General features: G+C 40.3%; 1 protein-coding gene across 4 annotated transcripts in view; it reads right to left on the reverse strand.

Moving 5' to 3' along the window:
• Positions 1-1399: 1399 nt before the first annotated feature.
• The window catches only part of LOC123046005 (endoribonuclease Dicer homolog 4), a 31817-nt gene continuing 9546 nt past the window's right edge, over positions 1400-23670 (reverse strand). For 2 of the 4 annotated variants that reach the window (XM_044469268.1, XM_044469271.1), the window contains 21 exons: positions 21159-21231; positions 16065-16129; positions 15836-15970; positions 15591-15719; positions 14518-14653; positions 13389-13482; positions 12891-13083; positions 11970-12130; positions 11658-11864; positions 11300-11565; positions 10952-11226; positions 10437-10864; positions 9855-9955; positions 9046-9254; positions 8749-8958; positions 6451-6894; positions 6084-6356; positions 5235-5564; positions 3337-3691; positions 2726-2840; positions 1400-1913 (listed from right to left, as the gene is read on the reverse strand). In XM_044469268.1, the coding sequence (XP_044325203.1) occupies positions 1745-1913; positions 2726-2840; positions 3337-3691; positions 5235-5564; positions 6084-6356; positions 6451-6894; positions 8749-8958; positions 9046-9254; positions 9855-9955; positions 10437-10864; positions 10952-11226; positions 11300-11565; positions 11658-11864; positions 11970-12130; positions 12891-13083; positions 13389-13482; positions 14518-14653; positions 15591-15719; positions 15836-15970; positions 16065-16129; positions 21159-21231 (4368 nt within the window). In that variant the 3' untranslated portion in view covers positions 1400-1744. Of the gene's footprint in view, positions 1914-2725; positions 2841-3336; positions 3692-5234; positions 5565-6083; positions 6357-6450; positions 6895-8748; positions 8959-9045; positions 9255-9854; positions 9956-10436; positions 10865-10951; positions 11227-11299; positions 11566-11657; positions 11865-11969; positions 12131-12890; positions 13084-13388; positions 13483-14517; positions 14654-15590; positions 15720-15835; positions 15971-16064; positions 16130-21158; positions 21243-23670 lie in introns of all 4 variants that reach the window. The other 2 variants (XM_044469269.1, XM_044469270.1) reach the window with 2 other exon arrangements.

Here is a 23670-nt window from a genome sequence, read left to right on the forward strand (position 1 = left end):
GTATATGCTACTCGCATATTTGAACATGCATAGGGCCTCTCAGTCTTTAACCCTGACTATAAAAATCCATTGATGGAAGTTGGGGAGGGCCGAGATGAACATCCGGCTCCCTGGGTCTAAGCCATCGAGATGGTAGAGACGACGTTTCCATGTCACCTACTCCAGCAGCCGGACAAGGCATATAAAAACCATGGATTCTTGCTCCCCAGGCGGCAAAATGATCACAGTGATGTCTACGACCTCCTCCTAGATGTATTAATCTCAATCTCATGTTTGGTTTTCTTCCATTTTCTCTTCTAATGATGTAATTTCTTTTACTAAGATAACACCATGTTTGTTGTAATGCCTTATTTGATGTAAGATCCCTTTTCTACTTTAAATGAATTTACTGCATATATTTCTTATTTAGTTTAGTTCATCATTTAGAGATGGTGGAATATTTTTGTCCTTTATAGGTTAAATGAGCATTGCGTAGTTCTTCACAGGTTAAATGAGCATTGAGTAAAAGTATGTCTAAGTTATCTTTCTTCAAGTGCTTCAAGTAAATGAAATTGTTTATTTTAAATTTAATATATTTTAATAATAATCATAATGAGAGAGGAGTATGCTTCTCTCTCTGGGCAAATGTTACTTTAGACAACATGTACTAAGAAACAAAAACTCTGGAAATGTTTCTGAATCACACAAAAAGAGTTTGTAGTTCTTATTCATACTTGAAACACGTGAGGCTCTGCAAATTAAACCATGTTTTTTTTCAAGGCACATATGGATTTGGTAGACCGTAACTAAACCGACTGTATATACATGGCCTGTCCTTAGTAAAAGAAATTATTTTCATCGCGAACATGGCTTTAGTTGAAGGTTCTTACAGCATGAAACTATTCTCATCGACAACATGTCTTCAGCAGGTCTCTCGCCATTTGGCGCAACGGGTCAACACATATACTCAACAATTAAGACTTCCTGAAGATAAATTTAGCTTGATAAGCTTAACTACTGGATTCTTGAATTTTATTTGAATTTTGTTAGCTTCCATTTTCTACAATTTCTTTGTTACGTGGTTAATTATTTCCCACATCATTTCATGCATTTCTGTTATCCATTATTTATTTTTATCTTTTCTGAAAAAACACGTAATTTGCGATCTTTTGGGTTTTCTGTAATGCTGACTTTGCAATTCTGTTATCCATTATTTTCTTTTATCTTTTTTGAAAAAGCACGTAATTCGTGATCTTTTGGGTTTTCTGTAATGCTGACTTTGCAATTTTTGTCCATGTGGTCATGATGGTAGCAAAAATACAACATAAATAGGTAGCCCTGAGTTTTGTAACCGGTCCAGGGTCGTTAAGTGCTATTTCTCCAAAAGGATTTGCAAAAACAATACATAAAACTCACATAATAGCAAAAAATAAATGATTTAACAAGAATTTCTCAATGTAGCATTTTAATCAGTTCATCAAAATGCACATCCTTTTACATGCTTAGCTTGGACACCAGCGTCTTGTCACTGCTGGTTGTTTATTCGTTGTTGCGGTTTGATTTGGCTTCTGCCTTGTCGCTAGCTTTATTGTCATCTTACAAATCGGCAGAGCATGAATGAACCGAATAACTATAAAGTCCTATCACCCAAACGCCATACATGGGCTGTACATTTATCAACACATCCTATCGTAACACCACAACATAAGTACATGGTTGTATTGTACTACTCTGGTAACGGGGGCCATGGAATCCAGAGATGTTTCTACACACAAACTTCATCTTTGGGTAGGTACCCATGTTGCCTGAGATACCACAGAGCCCCCTGCGCGGCATGCTCTTGTGCGGCCTTCTTCTGTAGTTGAGCATCGCTGTAGCACTCCAAGAGTGTCTCCGAGGGTCCCCTGATCTGAACTGTAACCTTGTACGTGAATCTGTGTCATTTCACGCATGAAGTTAGCGGAGCATGTACACACCTTGATAGTAAAATAATTGGTATCCACAACATTTTGTAACAAATACAACACACTATGTGACTAGACAGCAACACATTTATCACCTCATATACTTACGTTGCATTTTATATTCACGCCTGAATTGGATATAATGCATATCACGAAGAAGCATTATCACGTAACCAAATAAAATGACAGTGAAACATGTCTTAAGATTTTAAATTTATGTGTTCACTATAGTCTGAACTTGATTTTTTTTATATCATACCCACTGAAATCATAGTATTTGACTAGTACCAAATGCTTAGCTCTGAAGCACTACAACACAGTGAACTTGTATGACAAATACCAGAATACCACTACAAAGTAGATAACACCTTTCCAGACTTGCTGACAATTTTCCTAAACAAGTTAGATATTGACAAATATTCTTGAGACCTTCCCATAAAAAGTACACTGCTCTCAAACTGTTAAAGCAACTGCTTAATAATGACGGTCCTTGCCAGCTTAAGCTACCCGAAACTACAGTTTATGCAAAGCACTATTTAACCTCCTTTTTAGAGCACTATTTAACCTAGAATTGACATGCCACTCTCCTTACCAGGATAAACACCAAAAATAAGGAACTTAGAAATGGACATATATTATGATGGATAAGAAACATATTTTTTATTTTCTACACTGAAGAAACCACAAACTCTGTAAGAAAAGGAACCGTACAAGGAGGCTATAATTCATTGTAATTTGTAATGCAGGCAACTTGATGTATGTTCTCCTTCAAGCAAGCTTACCTTCGGAGGTGGCTTGGCCCTTCTTCTTTGCACAATTCAAATTCAGGGGGTTTCCAATAACTTACGGCACATACTTCAAAAAGGAAAGACTTTGCTGTTTTATTTACCATATCACCTGCAAAGGTGATTAAATGCGTTAAGACGCTTCCTTTAAAATTAGATCGAAATTTGAAGTGTGAATAATAAAACATAGTTGTATATCCTGCAAATTTAGCAAACTCAATTAAAACATTAACTCGATATATCTGGGTCTATTTGTTATCTCCCACTCAATAGATGAAGTTGTTTTGGCACAATCAAGTTGAATGCACAATAAACAGTCAGATGAAATGTGTAATTGCTTCTTTCCATGTAGAATGTTTCAACACCAAATTTACACCACAAATACTGCAAACTTGGTGCTTGAGAAGTACCACAGACATTTCGTATCTTCATAAGAATATATATATCATGGTTAAAAGACAAAACAAATGGCTAATTAATCCAAAATTTAAGTGCTGTTCACAGTGCGACCAGGTAAGTGAGGTCAAAGTTGACAGTGTGCATATTTTTTTCAACTTTCTAGTGGGGAGCATTACGGTGCATAAGAAAAGTATTAGATTTAGCATTACCATGATACTCCTTTCTAATATTTTTCTGAGTTGTTCCCTTCGGCAGACAGGCATTCTGCTTTGCAACCTTGAGCTGATTATTCCTTTCAATACTGACATCATCCTTGGAAAACATGGTATTCCCTGCCGTTCTTTGGCTAGAGGTTCTAAGAGTCCCACGAATAGAAATTTCCGTATTTTGGAAAGAGATGTTTGCATCCCTTTCTTTACCTATCTTCAGATTATTCATTTCTGCAGATATGTCCGCCTCGACTTTGATTGGTTCTTCATTATAACCTAGTAGTTCTGGTTCTTTCTTCCTAGCATCTCGCAAAATCTCTTCCAGTGACTTGTTTTTATGTGTGTATCCATAATTCTGCATGAGTGCACAAGGATTCACAAAAGCAGTAAGTTCGCTTTAGCCTTTTAAGTAACAGAATCATTCAACAATACTGAAAATTACCATGTTACAGTAATTTGCCTGACACCACCATATAAATAATAACCAAAATAAATATTCAATTGGTCAGAAAAAAACATGTAACATGGCAAGTGAACTTACATGGTTAAATTATACTCCCTCCGTCCCGTAATATAGGACGTTTTTTGACACTAGTGTAGTGTCAAAAAACGTCTTACATTATGGGACGGAGGGAGTATATAATAACAATTTTCACAAGACATGAATCACATAATGACCATAAAGGGGGGGGGGGGGATGACAAGGCACTAATTTTTGAGCCGGGCAATGTTCCTCAAGTAGGATGTCTCAGAAAACAATCAGGGGACATATCTGTTGGAGAATTAGTATTAGGATATATTAGAAGTATTCTGATTCCAGTCTTTAAAAGTCCAATTGTATCCACCCTTTGTTTTTTTAATTCCAGACCTTTTCCAGGGTTCTTCTAATAAACAATGGCAAACATTTTGATGCATGTTCAAGGAAAAGTCTGAAATGCATGTTCAAGACGAACTAAAAAGAGACTGGTTGCAGTGGCCAGGCCATGTTATGACTGCATAGTCAATTGACTACACAGGTTTTGAGCAAAACCTTTACATACAAATTACATGTGCAAATACAAGAAATAATATAAGATTCAGAGAGAAATATGTTTGACATCACATGTTTGTAGTCCTGGCACCACCACTGGCTGGTTATATACATATTAAAAGTCTGGTCGGGATTGTAATCCACGGTTCCACACACATAATTATTTCCTCTAATTCCTACATGGTATAGAGCTTCATTTCCCGCCTAACCCTAATCACACCATCGTTGTTCCTGATCACCAGCCTCTTCTACCTTGTCAATGTCGTGAGGTTGTCATGGTGATACCCAGACACAAAAAGGGAACAAAAAAGATTGGCATTTGATGTATTTATGTCTTTCAAGCACATAATTTGGGGATGAAAAATGCAGTTCTCGATATGGCGGCAAGCTTCGATGCGTTGTGGCAATCGTGGTAGATATGTGCAGCATAGTTTGGTGATTAGGTGTGCAATTTATCTGCGGTCACGAACATATAAAGTGTTTAGTTCAAGGAACCGGAAAATGAATGAGGCGCCCTTGTTTGGTTTGAATTTAGGAATGGAATGTGTTGGTCCATTGCTACCTCATCCCTCGTAAGCACAATGCTAGTTACATACATTGGAAGCGTCATCCCATCAAAATCATGGTATCATCCCATGATGGACCAGAATATTTAAACCAAATACCATAATGCATGTTGACAGTTCATAAAAAACAAATGAAACCATTGAGATTATCGTATTTCATGGTAATTGCAAAACAAAAGTCAAAGGCACCAAAGGCAGATCTTCAGTTTAGAAATTGCTTTTTGTGCACCCAACTGGAATGGCTCAAATGTCACAATTCTGTGGCAAGTCCAAAAATAGAAGGCCAAGTAACCAAAATATACCTTCAGTTTAGAAAGTGTTTCTTGTGCAGCAAACTTCCTAGCAACTTTTGAATTCCGGTTTGCAGCGGCAGAACTTATCACCTGGCTGTTTATGTTAACTTCCACTTTGACGTGGTACTCTCCATCAGCTTTCATAGGTTCGGGAAGGCCTAACTCAAGTTCATGACATTGACAAAGTTCCCGAATTTCTCTCATGGGATTCATGTGCATGTCAGAGAAGCTCAACACTGGCTTTAGAAGCATAAGCACTAGTGTCCAAACGTAGTTCAGGTTGAATCCTGAATCTAAAAGAACTGCAGCAACACAAGATTCGACAATATCACCAAGAACCTGCAAGCAAGATTACAGTAAAAGGATATAAGTGTTTGCCATAAAAATGTTATGCCATATAAAGTACTCCCTCTGTTCACTTTTGTAAGTCATTTAGGACAGCTGAAATTGAACCGTTTTAGGTGCTGTCTTAAATGTCTAAAAGGTCTTACAAAATTGAACGGAGGGAGTATGTGATTGCTAAAGAAATCCTACAAGTCAAACAGAAATCAAATATATCAAATGCAGCAACTAGTTACTCAAGAAAATCATATAACCATAGTACAAAAAAATGTATGATTCTTATCAAATGCAACAACTAGTTACTCAAGAAAATCATATAACCATAGTACTAAAAAATGTATGCTTCCTATACAATTGTTGATAATGATAATACTTGTTTTGTGTTTTAAGTCGACTGACCCCTACTATCCCATCTTATATCGAAAACTTCAATAATCACTATATTTTAGCAGTAACTGTGCACGCTAAAAATGGGTTATCTAAAGAGGCGTAGCAGTTACAAGGATATAACAATACCTTTGGGCATGCTGGTTCTTCTACCAAGTCTTTCTCTGAATTGGGAAGTCTAATATAATTCTCAAACTTATTCACTGCTGTCGAAAGATAATTTGAATCCTTTATAAGATACTTATGGATACCTTTCTGGACTGCCACATATGCAAGCGAATTATTACTGACAGCTAACGATTTTAAATCAGTTATTTGACCAGGCTTTAGATCAGGATAAGCTGAGTAGAGGTACGAGGTTATCAAATATTCCAAAACAGCATCTCCAAGGAACTCCAATTTCTGATCAAATACGAAAAGAACATAGTCAGCCGAGTAAATCATTGATTACTACATCAGTTCACCAACGACAATGCAAGAAAAAAGAAGCTCTGACCTGGTAGCATCCTCCAGAATGTTTATTGAATGAAGGATGCACAAATGCTTCGAGAATTAGACCCTTATGTTTGAAATTGTAACCGATTAATTCCTCAAGCTCACCGACGTTGGTGTGGTTCGTGAGAGATAAATTGATGGAGCTTGCATCTAATACTCTATATAGAGATGAATCTTTAAAATCAACATCTATTCCCACCCAGCGAAGGAATGCAAATGCAGCTTTGAATCCACCTTCAACAAGAAATGCTCCGACAAGCGATTCAACAGCATCCGCTATAGTCTTCCTATGCAACCAATGATGCGACTTTGTACACCTCAAGTTACAGTTTTCTCGGCTATCTGTGTGTATATTCACTTCTGTGTCAGCATTGCAAACAACTTTACAAGGCCTTCCCAGTGCAATGAACTGTGTCGGTTCAAAGTGTTGATCCCGTATGTACACCTAAGTTTACATACACACATGCAAAAAAAAAAAGATGTTCAGTTACGCTACAGAATTCATGGCAGGTATTTGACAGGGAAAATAACTCATTATCTTGTGTAATGATTTATTTATTTTTTGCAACAGAAACAAGGATCATGGACCTCTACTAAAATGTTACAAGGCAGCAAACCATGTTTTAAATAAGAGGATGCACTTAAATTAGATCATAAGGATAAACAGAATGTTTGACAACCGTCGTAGATAATTATGGTCAGTCCAAGATAATACAGAGCTCATCAAAGTTATAATGTCACAATCAGCAATTATTCCTAAGTAAGGAGGTAACGAGTATATGGCTATCATGTGCACTGTTGACAAAAAAGTGTGGCTTTAAGTTCAGTTCCGATAGTTACATGGTGAGTCCATCCAGAAAAGGCCTTATCTGGCAGATTGCGGCTTAATCTTGCTTTTCTTGTGGTGACTGTAGTTCACTTTATTAGCTGTAGATAATTATGGTCAGGCCAAGATAATACAGAGCTCATAGAGGCTATAATGTCACTATCAGTAACTATTCCCAAGTAAGGTTATCGTTCAGTTACGCTAACGAGTATATGCCTGGCTATCGTTCGCAACATTGACAGAAACATGCAGCTTTAAGTTCAGTCCCGATAGTCACATGGTGAGTCCGTCTAGAAAAGGCCTTCTCTGGCAGATTGTGAACTAATCTTGCTTTTCTTGTGATGATTGTAGTTACACTTTATCAGCTGTCATAGACGGCAGCTTAGAGCAATGGTTCATCCTTTACGGGGTAGAAACCCTTGATCGGACCTTCACTGGTTGGATCTGGCAACAGCGGTCTTCTTCACTGTCTTCATGTTTGAGACCAGGCCTTCACTGATTGGATCTGACGAGGGTGCGGCGGTCTTGTGCAGTGGTACCTACTATCCGGAAGCAGACTCTCAATCTGCCAATCAATGGTTAGATCCCGCAACATCATCATCATACATGTGTCATCTCCTTGCAGGATTTGTCTAGGAAGATGGTGATGTGATCTCCAGGGTGAATGCCCTTCGCCTGTACACTGGTTGGACCAGCTTCAGTCCTTGGTTGTTGTAGTTTTGGATTTTAATTTCATTGCTTGAATGGTTGGCTCCGCAGAAGCTGGACACATTCTATGTTTGTCACTTTATTTTCCCTTTCTAAGCTGATTTGTTATGCATTAGCGCCTTTTGAAACATTTTGGAAAAAAAAATGAAGGCTGTGAAATCGATCCAGATGTGGGAAAACCCTCTCAATTTTTAACCTTAAAAAGCTGTTGTGTTGGGCATAGGGTACCAATGGTGAACCCACATGGGAGCCACATGCCACCAGTTCTGTCGCCCCAGGACCGGCCCTCAAGAGGCAGAGCTAATCCTGCATGACTCCGTTTTACGTTGTATTAGACTCAGCTAGTCAAGCCGAGCTGGTGTCCTAGGTCTGGTTAGACACTAATCCAGTTGAGATTAACCCCTTTTTATTTAAATGAGATGTACTAGGTCAGAAACCCTGGCGATAGGGGTTATCCAATGAGTTGTATCCAGTCAAGAATCTGAAGAGATTGAGTAGGGTGCTATATAAACACATAGGGTGTAATCAATTGACAACAAATTAAAATGATTATCTCTTCTCTTTGTCCATGGTCTCTCTTGACGACCCTGATCTAGCTCTTCCCTACATGTTCTGGTCATGATCAGACAAATCAAAGGCATAACATGGGCAGAAGATGAGCCTACTGGACTTGGTCTACATTTGAAACAAAGATAACACAACCCATAGGTCACACAAAACTTGGAAGGGAAACAGACATTGGGTTCACTGAAAACATTATCTAACCTGCAAATTTCTTTTGATTGATAACTCATATAAATGTGAATTATTCACTATAGCAGAACGTCTGCTGGTCAATTGCCCTTCATCAAGTCCTTCATATGTAAGAAAGTTGTGACGTCCAACTACATACTTCAAAAAAGCATCACCTAAGACTTCAAAGCGCTCCAAAGAAATCCTCTCCAAACACCTTTCGGTGGTAAGTGCTTCAAGGATCTGAAATAGATCAACATCATTTGCAGCATGGATAGGTAATTCAAACTAGAAGTTCAGCATGAAGGGTGTGAAAATTGCATGACTTACACCAGAGGCACTAATTTGAGAAGCCTCTGAGAATGAAGACAACATGACATCCTTCAACTCAATAGCTACCAGCAAATTCTCCAACCGACACATCAACGATGGTAACAAAGACAGGGAGCTACACATATCCTTTGAAAACCCAATTATCTTCAAAGAACATAGCTCTGGAGGCAACTCCACAAAGTGCTCCATCAATTCATGACCTTCTTCTAAATACAAATAGCAAAATCAGAAAAGGTAACACCATCAGAAATACTATACCTAGATAGGGTCCATTTAAGGAATCATAATAGAGCAGTATATTCAGAATACAATTCATAAATGGATTGAATCAACAGTGCTCAAAAGCTTAAACCAGAGAAGCAAGAACTAGGTCCAATGCATCCACAAGTAGTTCCAGAATGTTGCAAGCAATTCACAAGCGGTTCAAGAAAATTTGACAGCAAGAATTTACATAGAGCAATATTGGCTCACTACCATCATAGGGTGCAAGTGGCGTTAAGAGACGATCGACACGTGTGTTAAAAATTGTACACTCCTGCAGAGATGATCGGCCCATGGTCACCTGGAAAGACAAGTTGCATATTTCCTAACATTGTACTTATGTTTTGCTTCTCCTCTTAATGAAAAGATGCATGCCCTCTAAAAAAACTGCAGACGACCATCACAAATATTTCTTCACTTTACGGCAAGTTGAACACTTAGAAGTATTTTAATGCTAAGCAAAACAGTGATGTTTGGATAAAGAAGAGTCCAAAACAGGAAACAGTTTATAAAGGTACTAGTTCTGAAGGGACAAAAAGTGTAACCTGTGGTCTCCCGTAATCGGTCATGAAGCAAATTATGCAGATTGCAGAGCTGCTTAGCGTGCAGAAGTGGCTGCTCGGGATGTGATAGTTTGATACCAAACCTGATTTGAAAGTCCATCAGTTCATTAGAACATCAATAAAGCACTTAAGCAGAAATATCGCAACATTTCTTTTAAACTGCTTATAACAAAAGTTGGTTAGTTGCCGAGAAAAGGCTACAAGGGATGACTAGGATCAGTTCAGTGGACCTATCATACGACCATCACATAGACTACTTGTAAAGCCGTGACAGAAGCAGCACATTTGCTAACATGTTTCCCAAAACTAAAGCTTCTTATGGGGATTTCTACTGGGGTGGTCCCATGATATTATATCTTTGACTTGCATGGCCTACTTTTCGTAACATGAAGTAGATACACATTATCATACTAAAAATAAATTCGTATATTCTTAAATGGTACAGATAGCTCGTAATCTTAAGGTTGGTTATGTAGCTATACATGACCTAGTGAGTGCTCAATGACAGTAGCATGAGAATTGAAAGCAAAGAAGGGGGATGCAAATAATCGTTCAGTTTGTTACCTTTCCTTGTAATGATCTTCATAAGTAGCACCGTCGTATTCACTTCTAGCATTTAGTTCGTTCAGAATGACATCAATGACGAAAAATGTCTTAATATGGGGAGCAAAGATTAGACTGCCAACGACATCAGTTTTACTGTACATATTATCAAGAAGCCTTAAAGACTCATCTGGCAAATATGATCCATGCGCAGACACACCAGTTGGATCTTTAAAAACCGGTGATGATAAACAGCGCTTAACTGTTGGCCAGTCAATCATAAATATATCACCATACAATTCCTGCTTGATTGGAAGCAGCAGGTAAAAGGTTGAATTAAACTGTAGCGTTTCACTGTTGCTCAACAACATAACATGAGACACAGTGAACTCAGATCTGTCCAGGAGAACCTTCAGAAACATTTCTTGGAAATTGCGTGCAAGCATCATCTGACAAGAAAAAACAATGTTAACATTTTATACGCCATTCAATAAACGATCACATGTTAACATATGAAAAAATGAGCAAGACGGTGCCTGTTCTTCGTCAAATGATATCGTCCCTAAATGTTTCATTCCTGCTTTCACAATCCTGCCACGAGCCAGATGCAAATCAACCTCCAACTTTTCAGCTTCCATAGGAAGGGGGTTGATCACAAAAAGACCAAATATCCGATAATGTCTATCTGCTGGTATGGGAAAGAATTGAATATAGTAGAAATGCAAGTTCAATGGACTGTCCAGTTTGCATGTTGAAGGTTTGAGAATTGTGGGAATTAACATCTCATGAAGCTCTTCTCTTAGACTTTCATCTGAAATATGCAAACAATACCTGAGCCGAATCACCAGTATTATGACAATGTAAGAACAAGTGAGTGAACATACCATCATGACTGTTGCTTGCTGAACCGTTTGTTGTTGATGCCCTGTTCTTTCCTGAACCTGAACCAGGCAGAAGAAAATCTGTCAAAGCACCCAATTCATACAATTTCACGTATGCCTCTAAGCATGCATCCCTCTTAGCCTCGTCATTTGATTGGCATGGTTGGCCATCCACTTGACGAAAAGCAGCATTTGGTGGAAGAATTACTCTGCAGATTATCCCCTCGGTGTCATCAATGTAGATGAATGCTGGGGAAGGATTGAAGAACCTTCAAGAAGTTTAGTCATATTAGTACAACAAAGAACTAATGAATAAAAGCATGGGCAATCATAACAGGTTGACGTACACAGCAGCCCTTACATATCCTTGGGAAGGTTGTAGCAGTAGCGATGTAGTAGAGATACACTACATGCAGTGCTAATGGAAGCACCCGTTTTTTCCACTCGATAACTTTTCTCCTCGAGGTGATCAAACACATCATTTGAAGTTCTCAAGTCTATCTCTCCATTCATAATGCCTTCACCATCAATATAGTCATTAAGCAACTTTTCTTGAGAATGATTGCCCCTGGTATGTATCAGAATGAATAAGAAGGGCAAAAATCAAGGACTAAAGTACAATCGAACCTATAATATTAACACCAATTGTCTATCTATTTAATGGAAAAATCACCTCTCCAGGAGAACAACATATTTAGAATTTGTCATCCGAGCACGTCCCCTCGACTGGATAAAACTGGCAACAGTTTCTGGAAGATCAAACCGCACAACGAGGCAACAAGTCTGAATGTCCAGACCCTCTTCACCTACACTGGTAGCAATCAAAAGATTCACCTGCAAACAGCAAATGCAAAGGAATTGTGATGCAAGAAGCATAGTATATAATATGCGTATAAGGCCAACGTTAGATTTTGGGGCGTGTGTCGCAAGTAATTTACCACATGCATTACCAACTCAAGGATAATACAAATGTAGGCCTAAAGCCCTTAGTCCCACGAGTCCGATCCAGGATAGAACCCTGCTTGAGTCAAAAAGACCTACTAAAACCCTATGTCTTTATTATAAGTATAATCTAACAACACTTTACAAGCCAAGAACCAATCCTTCAATCTGTCCCGTGTCAACCTTGTACATTGTAAGTGCCTACTCATTCAGCCGTTACAACATAGGAGCTCACTAACGTCCATCAGAAACAATTAGCCCATGGCCTAGTTAAACTGAATTTGGCTTATACTTGACTAAACTGCCGACTCGCTGACTCAACTGGCGGATCTCAAAGACTGTGTATCCTGGCCCTGATGTTGTATGCCAACCAGTTATATTCATAGTTAGGTGCGCACCAATAAGAAATTAAAAATCCACCTCGGCAACAACCAAGATCAGTACGAGCCACCTAGTCATGATTATGCTCCCAGGTGTGCTCAATTACATATTTACATCACAAAAAATGTTAACTTACTCTTGAAGAAAGAGCAGGCCAAGAATAAATGCAGGATGTGGCATACACAAAATAGTTAACCAAAGAACACTTTTTATTGTCTTAGGAAGAATTCATGTAGAAGGTATGAATGCCTAATTACACCAATTATTATACCTCGCCAGAAGAGAAATTTTCAACAATAGCATCCATCTTCTGCCTTGACATGTTCTTTGGTCCCGAGTGGCGTCCCACAAGGAACTCACATTTCCAAAGATCAAGGCCTTTCAAATTTTGGAGGATATGTGCTATTGCTCTTGCAACAGTTATTCTTTTCACGAAAACTATGCACTTCATGTTTTCCTCTAGCCTGCTTATTGCAGAAACCAGAGCAAAATAAGCAGGATGATGAGAACAGATAGATGTTGAGACCTTCTCAAGTGGTTATAATTACAATGTTTGAATAGTGGTTTCCAGCTAGATTCTTCTTGCATTTTCACATTTTCATGTGGAAAATGTAAGCGGTGGAAAGGAATTACTGCTACCCAATCAGTAACAAGATTTCATTACACGCTAAATTAAGTACAGATACTCCGGTACCATAATGTGCCCGTATAAATCCAAAGCATAAAGAATGTTATGAAAAAAGATAGTAGCACTGACGAGTACGCTCACCTGTATCTCGAGAGAATTTTAATAAGAACCACAATTTTATTTGAGAAGAAAGGTTCTTCTAGCATCTCTAGACGAAATGAATCATCATGGGTACCTAGAAAGCACGTCTTGTCAGATTCGTGAAGGGCTAATCAGAAAAAAAATATGCATTTAAGATGGCAACTATTTCCAATAAAAAACCTTATCGAAAGGTACATATCCTCAACGATTCCAGTACTGATTGTTATTAAGGAAACAGGAAGATGTCCAAGTTCTAGTTGTTAGCACAAAATCAAGCATGCTTTTGCAAATAAAAAACAATGCATTCAGAGATCGAACATGTTTATGTGCGTACAAAGGCCACAACACACGTCCCACCCATAAGCACTAAGCTTGGAAGGTAATCTCGTAAGCAATCCGTCGGCCCCCTGCCTTAGCCTACAGTCCTGCCTCTCATGGGTAGTGTCCAGCAGCGTAGCTATGCCAGGCCTTGTTGAGACACCAGGGTTTCGCTACTTCCAAATCCACCATGTTGTAAGCATTCAATGACGATAACCTTTTACTTGCAAAGATGGAATGGATGTGACAGCTGATCGCCTCCAGTCTATGAACTCCTTGTCAATTCGATGGAGGTTGCTTTTGCAAATTTTAGTTTGAAGTTTTTCCCTAAACATTTATCTTTGTATTATAAGTACCACATATATAGAGTCCAGACACCTCTAACTGCAAAGCCAAATCCACTACCATCTAAAAATGCTAACGGCCAAGATGCAATGATGGTAGGCAGCAGGAAATTTGAACAGGTGAAGCCCTGGCGTCGACTACTCCAGTATGATGCTAAAAGAAAACCTACTCCAGTATGTTTTCATGGAAAGTTTTGTAAGATATATTGTTATTTTAGGAAGATGAATGAGTTCATATTTCTCTTTTATGCTTTGAAAATTTTGGATGCCCGTTCTGAAATTCAAATAATGAACAGCATTACAGGCAGGATATCAAATCCAGCCAATAACCAGGACGATTTGTTGTTAAAAACTCAAAAAAAAAACCCACTGCCAGATTTTATAGGGAAGGTGGACCAGATAAATCTAGGAACTAACGTAGGGGGTAAAAGGAGAACAATTAGGTGAGAACTTGCATAACAACTCACCGTCTAATATGTTGCAATTCAGAACAGAAATTGCTTTGTTTAGGTAGTGATGCTTAAATCTGGTAGAATTGTCGTTCATGTCAGACTCCTTTCTGTCCAAAACATCACCATCAAATGAAAGGAAAGCCTTTGCAGCCTGCGCTAAAATCAAACAAAATAGGGAATAACACATCTGATGCTATCTTAAAAGGAGGCAACAAAAAAGTAAAAAAAAACACTTGTACTACCTCCATTCCTAAATATAAGACGTTGGGGTAGTTTAATTTAAACTACCCCAACGTCTTATATTTAGGAATGGAGGTGGTATAACAAAGGAGAAAACAGTCAAGAACACTACAACTAAATAGCAAATAAAAGCATAAGCAAAGATTAAAGCAAGAAATATAGAATCCATGACAAACAAGATCATACACGCCTGCGTACACGTTATGCTCCCAACTTCAAAAGGTTGGACACTCAAACGGCAGCCAAGTAGAGGAGGAAAATCTGACTTAGCAGAGGTTCGGCTTGGGCAGAATTTAGAGTCCGTTAGTGGGGAATCAGCACCTTAGGCGGATTTGAATTTGGAGTCGGTAGATGAGAAGGGCAGCTACCATTGTGATCCCCCATGTCGGGGGGGGGGGGGGGGGGGGGCTGCCACCACAGGAGAACTAACAAAATTTTCTTGCAATCTACGGAAACACCATGTATGAAGCACTTGTACATCCATAGGCTCGTAGTAAATCCACTCGGAACATTTGTTACGAGCTAAGTGAACATCGCATCGCATATGAACAATATAAACTTTCACCCAAAAATAGTGTTATTTCTAATTCTGTAACAAATTCTCAAGAAACATTCTTTATTAAACACAACACAATCTATTATTTATCTTGTATTTACGAAGTTCCTAAAATGGACGCTTTCACATAAAAGCGAGGAGCATCCGATAACAGCTCCCAAGCCACACCCCAAAAGAAAAAAATTGAACCAACTAACTGAAGAGAAAGGACGTTCCAAATTAGAGTGAATCAGACAAAAAGGCTTAAGGATATTTCATTATCAATGTATTTGATAAAACAGTGTCAACTTACTTGCAGAGCTCCAAACGAACCAAGTTCTTGCAAACAGAATACTAAATTTCCATGCAACCTCCCCAGGGACTTTAGTTTCTTCTGAGAATCCTTGAAATCGTATAGGCTCTCGCGTAGTATGCGTTCACTCTGTTTCAAACTCATAGAAATAACAAAAAGGAGATGAAAAAGAACAGAAAACATAAGCTTGTGTAATTGGAATTTGAAATAATAATAATCGACTATATAGCAGAACAAAACTTCACCTCAAGCTTTGAGCAATCAAGTTCTTTGTTGTAAGTTACAGTAAGATTAGAGTGACTAAGCGGGACATACGTGTACACCTCCATATCAGGAAAAGCAAGCACACTTTCCAGCTCTGCATTATCAACCGAACAGACCTATCCAACATGAGAGAAGTTTTGCAAAGACAAATGTCAATAAGTATTATTCCTAAACCCAGCAGAACTCTTGGGGAACACTAGTAGTATGTACCTTGGCATGCAATAATTCTTCAAGGCTGTTGATACATTTGGTGTAATTAAGCTTGTTAGACCCGCCTGTCATATAAAACATAAGAACAGTTGCATGACCACAAATGGTAAAAAAAAAACTTACATTGCAGGGAGTAGGCAACACTAGAGACCAACCTAATATTTCAAGTTAGTGCAATGCTAATCCAACAACTAATTTCTAAGATCCCTGGTAACAGCTGTAGCATTTTATGTTAATCTAAAAAAATGTGCCAAGGCTGCCATTGCTGAGGTGATTGCTGGGGTTTCCCTCAACCTACCCTTGCAATCTTGCCTCACCAGTCACCACAGCGGCTGATGCAAAGCTCGACCAATTGAGCTGTCCACCCGACTTGTGGCTGGCAAAGCCGACAAGCATGTCATGGGCAGCAGCCTACCCCATTCTTTGTCGCTCCAGTATAGGCCTAGATCTTGCCAAACATTAACTGGGACCATTTTGCTCTGAAGAAAGTGTAGACCTTCTTCCGGCTCGCTCACCATGGCAACACACGCATACAGGGCTTCCTATTCTGACGATGGTGGATTGGTTCAGCCTCCAGCCCTTTCTACACGGTGCAAGACAAGGTTCTTGTCCACGTCCTATTTAATTTGTTCCTGGCTTGGCATCTCAGCAGACAATCGGTCCTAGCCTGGTCTGGGGTGCTCTTTCACCGGTTCTGCGTCTTTTATGAGCAGTCCATAGCGCATCTGCACCATTCCATCCGCCAAACCTTGGTCCTCCTTGCGCTCGGTGCTTCTGAAAGCCAGAACCGATTGGTCTTCGATGGTGAGCATCTCACGCCACTCGCTGTTTGGAGGATGATCCTGGAGCACGCCGCCCTCTCGGATTTGCACTTCTCATATCGTCTCAGCAATGGCATGCTGGTCGAATGGTGCTCCCGTGTGTCTGGCATAAGTTCTCTTAGCTTGCCGCATCGTAAATCTCCTTGTACATATCGAGTTTTTGTTCAATAAAATTTTCACTTCAGGTGGGGGGTTCCCCTACCATTGCTCGCTAAAAAGAGTCCCAGCAAATCAATAGCGTATCACAAGTGTCATGTGCCTTTTGGCAATAGACATTGTAACAAGCAGGTAGAGGAACATGAGAAGAGGCTTGCAGAGCAGAAGGATTAAGACATAACAGCAAAAGGCGTCAAGGAGTGGCTATAACTGTGAGAAATATGCAACTTGTATTTCCATGAGACCATAAGCCAATATATATATATATATATATATAAATATTATTATATAATAAAGCACGGATTGAGTCTCCGGGTTCACCGTCACAATACGCTTCCTCCCGTGAATTTACGCTTTCAGTTTAAAATTAAAACATATACGCAAGGTGGTACTAATGTTGCCATCAGTATAGAATCGACAAATTACGTTTTTCTATCCGTCATGGGCTTTACCCCACATGGGCCAAGATAGCGAGCAGCGACTTTGCCCTTGCATATGGGCCGAGATTGTAGAGGAGCAGCAGCAAAAATTAGTTGATTTTCATGGGGATCAAACTCATGACCTGCCTTTTCATCTCAACGTGCACAACCAACTGGGCTAAAGTCGTGCACGTGTTCACCGTCATCTTTTTTTTAACTCGCTTCTTTCAAAAACGGCCACACAAAAAAAATTGCTATTTTGAGGACTCGAACACGGGTCATATGTTTAGTGTAACAAGGATTACCCTCTTAGTCTATCACGTCAGGAGGATTTTCGGCCGCCTGTGTATTTTCCTCAAAAAAAAAACCTCACGGTGTATTATATTTAGACAGTTGATTCACCTTTTAAATAGTCCCATACCGCTCTCTTAAACCCAATCTTCGTAATTTATATACATTCTCGGTATCAAGGAGCCATCTCGGGAACCAATATAGAAGGAAATAAGTCCTTCCATAATAAGGATAAGGAAGGAAAGAGAGAAAAATAAAGAAGGAAAGAGGGAGGGGAGTTCATGTCTCTTGACAGAATAAGGAAGAAAAGAGAGAAAAATAAAGAAGGGAAAGAGGAGACGGAATAAGGAAGGAAAGAGGGCGGGGATTTCATGTCTAGACAGAGAAAAATGGAAAGTGGAAGCTGTCCCATAATTAAAGTAAGGAAGGAAAATAGAGAAAACTAAAGAAAGGAAAGAGAGGGAGGGTCGCCAAATTAAGAATACTCCCTCCGTCCCACAATTCTTGTCTTAAATTTGTTTACATACGGATGTACCTAATACTAAAATGTGAAGATAAAAAATTTGGGACGGAGGGAGTACTATGTCTAAATCACAATAAACAGGATTCATTCTATGTTGGTCATGTACAATATTTTTCTGAGAAAAAACAAATATTTGCTCTTATTTTTTCTGCTCGACTAGCTAGCGCCCGTCACAAACTCTTACAATCCTCCTAATAAAAATAATGTTGATCACCAAAGCACAAGCAGTCGGACACCCTGCCGTGTGCGGCACAAACTCCGCACTTTACTTTGTTCTATTAGCCACTAATAGAGGATCTTTGTACAATGCTCCTAATATCATTGCCCCGCAAAAAATGCTTCTAATATCATTACCCCGCAAAAGATGCTTCTAATATCATTGGACACAAATAGTGCTATGCTACCCAGTCCCTAAACCTATCCCACACTGGTTCATGGAAATCTTTGTTGCCTCCGTAGTGAAGCAAGAATGTTGTACCAAGACTTTACTATTTTTATTATAGTGCGATATTTTGGGGGCATCACCGCATCACTAAGCAACGCCAACAAATACGTGAAGAGATACTCGTGACCAGGTAGATATTTCTGTGATTTAAATTGCACACACCTACAGCACACTTATGAATTCCTTTCACGATTATGTTTTTGCACACCACATCTTTTCATGTTGTTTCTGATGTGGTAGTGTGGAAGATTTCAAAGAGTTTACTAATGTCATCATGTCTGGCAGTCGGTCGTGGGAGGAGGACATGTCTGGCAGTCGGTCATGGGAGGAGGAGGTGAGGGAGTCTTCAGCTATTGGGTTTAGGAAGTATGGTTTTTTTTCTTCTCTCGTTGCAACGCACGGGCATTTGTGCTAGATATATACATATATATATATATATAGACACACACGTACAAGTGGCAAATATGCAGAAAAACTCTTATATATAATAGGGATCACGTAGCTAATATGTACAGGTGTGGTAGATATGCAAAAAATCTCTTATATATAATAGGGATTATGTAGTTAATATCTGGAAAAACATATACAGCTCTAAAACCCACAACCCCCAAACTTGTGGTGGATCAACACCACCTAATTTGGACAGGTAAAAGCTGTGTTGTGCTCTAGTTTGGGTCTTCAAGAAGAAATCCATCAACTGAAGCTGGGAAAACACATACTGTACTAAAGAGCGCAATCACTTGATCCTGCACGGGGCCGCATGAAGCATCAGCGCCATATGCTTGGTAAGCTCACGCTTCATAGGGTCGCGCACAATGTTGATAACACATGTATTGTCAGACAAAGAGAAGTTGGTGTAGTTACAGAAACACCAAAATCCTCGAGCAACTACTGTCAAGAGAATCATAGCTCGCAGTTCGCCTCTACACTCAGGAAACTACAGTATGCTTCTTTGTCTTCCAGCCAATGAGCAAGCAAAATGTGATTGGCAGCCCTTCGGATAGCTAATCCAAGTAGCATTTGAATAGCATGAAGCTTTAGCAAACTGGAGCATTGAAAGAAAAGATGCAAGAGAGATCTCGCAGAAATAAAAGGAGGTGACTATAGTGAACCTGAAGGGGAGTGCTGACTCAGAATGTGACTTGATATGAAATATCTGGATGAATGACGGCCAGATAGACAAGACTGTCAACATGATGATGACAACGGGTTAGATTAGGAAAGGCTCACCTTAGAAGCTTGGAGGTGGACATTGAGCTCCATCGGTCTCAACAGTCAACGATACAGTCATCAGTAAGAGCAGCAAAAGGCTCACCAATAGAAGCTTGGGAGGTGGACAGTGAGCTCCATCGGAGTCAACCATTAACGTACATTCATTAGTAAGAAAAGCAAGAGGATCTTGGATGTACTTCTCTTGGGACATGAATAAGCCATCAGAGATAGAAGAAACCTCAATCCAAGGAGGTAGCGAAGAGGACCAAGATCAAACATAAAAACTGCTCACTAAGACGAGCCTTCTTTCCTCTTGGGACATGAAGAAGCCATCAGAGGTAGAAAAAGCCTCGATCCAAGAGGCAACAAAGAGGACCAAGATCAGACACAAGAAACTGCTCACTAAGACGAGCCTTCTTTTTGTTTGGGATACGAAGAAGCCATCGGAGGTAGAAGAAACCTCAATCCAAGGAGGTAACGAAGAAAGTTCCAAGACCAGACATAACAAACTGCTCACTAAGACGAGCCTTCTGCTCTCTTGGATATGAAGAAGTCACCGGAGGTAGAAGAAACCTTGATCCAAGGAGGTAGCAAAGAGCACCAAGATCAGACATAAGAAACTGCTCACTAAGACGAACCTTCTTTTCTCTTGGGATATGGAGAAGCCACCGGAGGTAGATGAACCTTCAATCCAAGAAGGCAGCGAAGAGGACCAAAATCAGGCATAATAAAGTGCTTGCTAAGACGGGCCTTCAAAAAGGCAATGGACTCAAATTCATCTCCACTGATGATCATGTCATCAACATATAGAAGACTGACCTCAGGAAAATAGGTAGACAAAAAGCACAAGACTATTAATTAGGATTACACTAATTAAAACAACAATTATCCTATGCCAACATGACTGCGAACTACTAAGTCCTAAGGTACACAAAAATGCTATTGAAGTGAAAACAGGATGTGCATTTCTGTTCAAGGAGATCCACATAACTATCTAGAAAATCTGGCCACATTTACGATGCGATAAATAATTCCTAGAGGAAAAAATAATGGCTCCAAATTTAATTGCAAATAAGAGAGAGCAATACTATGTCCTAACTCTCAGATAACACAAAAGGTGAGATCAAATATCACGATTTCAAGAGAATGTGGTTGGCCACCAAAGGTAATTAAAAAACCATAACCGTGAAATGTTTCCTGATAGGACTGACATTAGATTACAATTACCTTTTCCAATTACTGGTGAAGCAGTCATGCCAAAAATGCGAGGGGGCTTCACCATGTCATTATCGTAGAATTCCTGAAACAATGCTACAAATGTCTTTTAGACTGAACAGAGTTATCATGTAGAATTCATAAACAATGTTTCAGGTATATGATTTCCTGAAATAACGTTATTAATGTAGAATTCCTTAAACATGTTTTTCAGATTGCAACTTCTGCCGTTCACTGAATTTGTTAAACAATACTCCTTCAAAGCTGTCATTTTAGACACAGGTAGGGTCAAACTTTTGAAACTCTGACTACTATATTTAACAATAACAAAAAAACGGAACAGATACTTGAAAACCATATGCCTACAACTGTCTCAAAAAGTATCTACAGAATATATAATTTGCTAGGTTCAATGGAAATATTGCAATGCAAACTAGTGGTGCGAGTGTGATTTAGACGGTGCACATGTAAAGCCATATTGCAATGCAAAAGTGGCATCTTCTAGGAAACTAAAGGGGTAGTATTCAACACATATTAGCAGTCATTCAGTTTCTGCATTAATTAACTGCTTATTGTAATTAAAGTCAACTAGTTGTTCCAACTTCCAACTAGCAACGTGGTAAGACTGAATATCTGCATGACACTGACACTGTTTGATGATGAGATGACGACAAAGAAGCAGGAAACGAGTGGCCATCAGATTAATGGTCCATAATACAACCAAGCCAGCTCATGAGCGCTTCTTCTCTCCACCAGGTCGAAGCCAACCTCCCACGCCTCCCACCAGTCCGTCTGGTGCTGGTTGCACCGCTGCCTCGGGCCCTTCAACGCCGTGCACTTCCCTTCGGCTCCACCAAGGCTGATGCCCACCTGGTGTTGGTCAACGTGTCGTCGTCCTCCAGGTCAGTCCTGCCGCCCTCACATCTCCAACAACCTCCCTTCCCACGATTCGTGATGCCTCCCTGCACCTAGACATCACCTCTTCGCTCAGATTGGGCCTACGCCGAGACACCGCCCTCCTACGTCGCCTCTCATTGGCTCCGCCGCTCCCCGCCGATTGGAGCTCCGGTGACCTCCATTGTCTGCAGGCCATCCCTGGTCGACGGCTTCCTCGCACCTTTTCCTCGTTGCTCATGTTGCACCTCTACAGCAAAGGACAACTCATAGGACTGCTCGCCTGTTGACTCACACGCTGCTCTCCCTACAATGCTTGCCTAGTGTTGTTGCATGGCCCGTACAGGGCCCCTTGGCAGATTAGTTTTCTTCACCAAAAGAAATTAAAAATGGCAGGTACAATGTCATCATCGGGTGTCCTTTCTCTCCCGCGCTATTCGATGATTCTTGACGGTGGTCATTTCATTGATTCGGTCTCGCACATGCACCATCCATCGGTGCTGGGTGCTCGTCGCTAGTTATTGTTCTTTACTGCTCCTCGTCGGCATCTCACCTGCACAGCCTCTCCTACAGACATGATGACTCCTGCTTTATTGGCTCGTGTGTGCTTCCTAGCTTCCAGCTTTTTATTTTTCCGTTGTGTCCACCAAGTTCGCTGCTCTTTCGTGTTTATCTGTCACGCTAGTTGTTAAAAGTATATGTGGATTGCCTAGCCCTTTCCATCAGTTCGGACTTTTGGTTGCGTTGGCTAGTGCACGAAGCTTAACATGGTATCAGGACTAAGGTCTTGAGTTCAAGTCCCGGCTTTCACAATTTATCTAAAAATGTTGTTCCCCCCTTTGTGTCCACGTATAGGCCTCTTGGGACATACCTCTGAGTTTATCCACGTGTTGACTTTCCACGTCACACTGGGAGGGGGTGTTGAAGTGTATATGTGGATTGCCTAGCCTTTTCCATCAGTTCGGAGTTTTGGTTGCGTGACAACGCAACCAAAAGCACCCCCTCTCACGTGTGACGCGCTATGTTTTTAAGGCGTCCATAAGGCGTCGCCTAGGCAACGCTTAGGCGTCAGGGCGCCCTGCAAGCTCAAGGCGTCCAGCTTGCCTTAGGTGCATGAGTAAGGCGTCCGCCTTAAGCTTTAAGGCGTCTGAAGCGCTGCTAAGGCGTCCAGCTTGCCTTAGGTGCATGAGTAAGGCGTCCGCCTTAAGCTTTAAGGCGTCTGAAGCGCTGCTAAGGCGTCCAGGTTGGCGCCTTGGTCCATATTGGACGCCTTGAGCTTGCCAGCCAGACAGGGAAGCAGTTTTATGCACTAGCCAACGCAACCAAAAGTCCGAACTGGTGGAAAGGGCTAGGCAATCCACATATGCACTTCAACACTAGTCAACAACAAAAACAACAACAAAGCCTTTAGTCCCAAACAAGTTGGGGTAGGCTAGAGGTGAAACCCATAAGATCTCGCAACCAACTCATGGCTCTGGCACATGGATAGCAAGCTTCCACGCACCCCTGTCCATAGCTAGCTCTTTGGTGATACTCCAATCCTTCAGGTCTCTCTTAACGGACTCCTCCCATGTCAAATTCGGTCTACCCCGCCCTCTCTTGACATTCTCCGCACGTTTTAGCCGTCCGC

The sequence above is a fragment of the Triticum aestivum genome, chromosome 2B, assembly GCF_018294505.1.
Source record: "Triticum aestivum cultivar Chinese Spring chromosome 2B, IWGSC CS RefSeq v2.1, whole genome shotgun sequence".
Classification (NCBI taxonomy): domain Eukaryota; kingdom Viridiplantae; phylum Streptophyta; class Magnoliopsida; order Poales; family Poaceae; genus Triticum; species Triticum aestivum.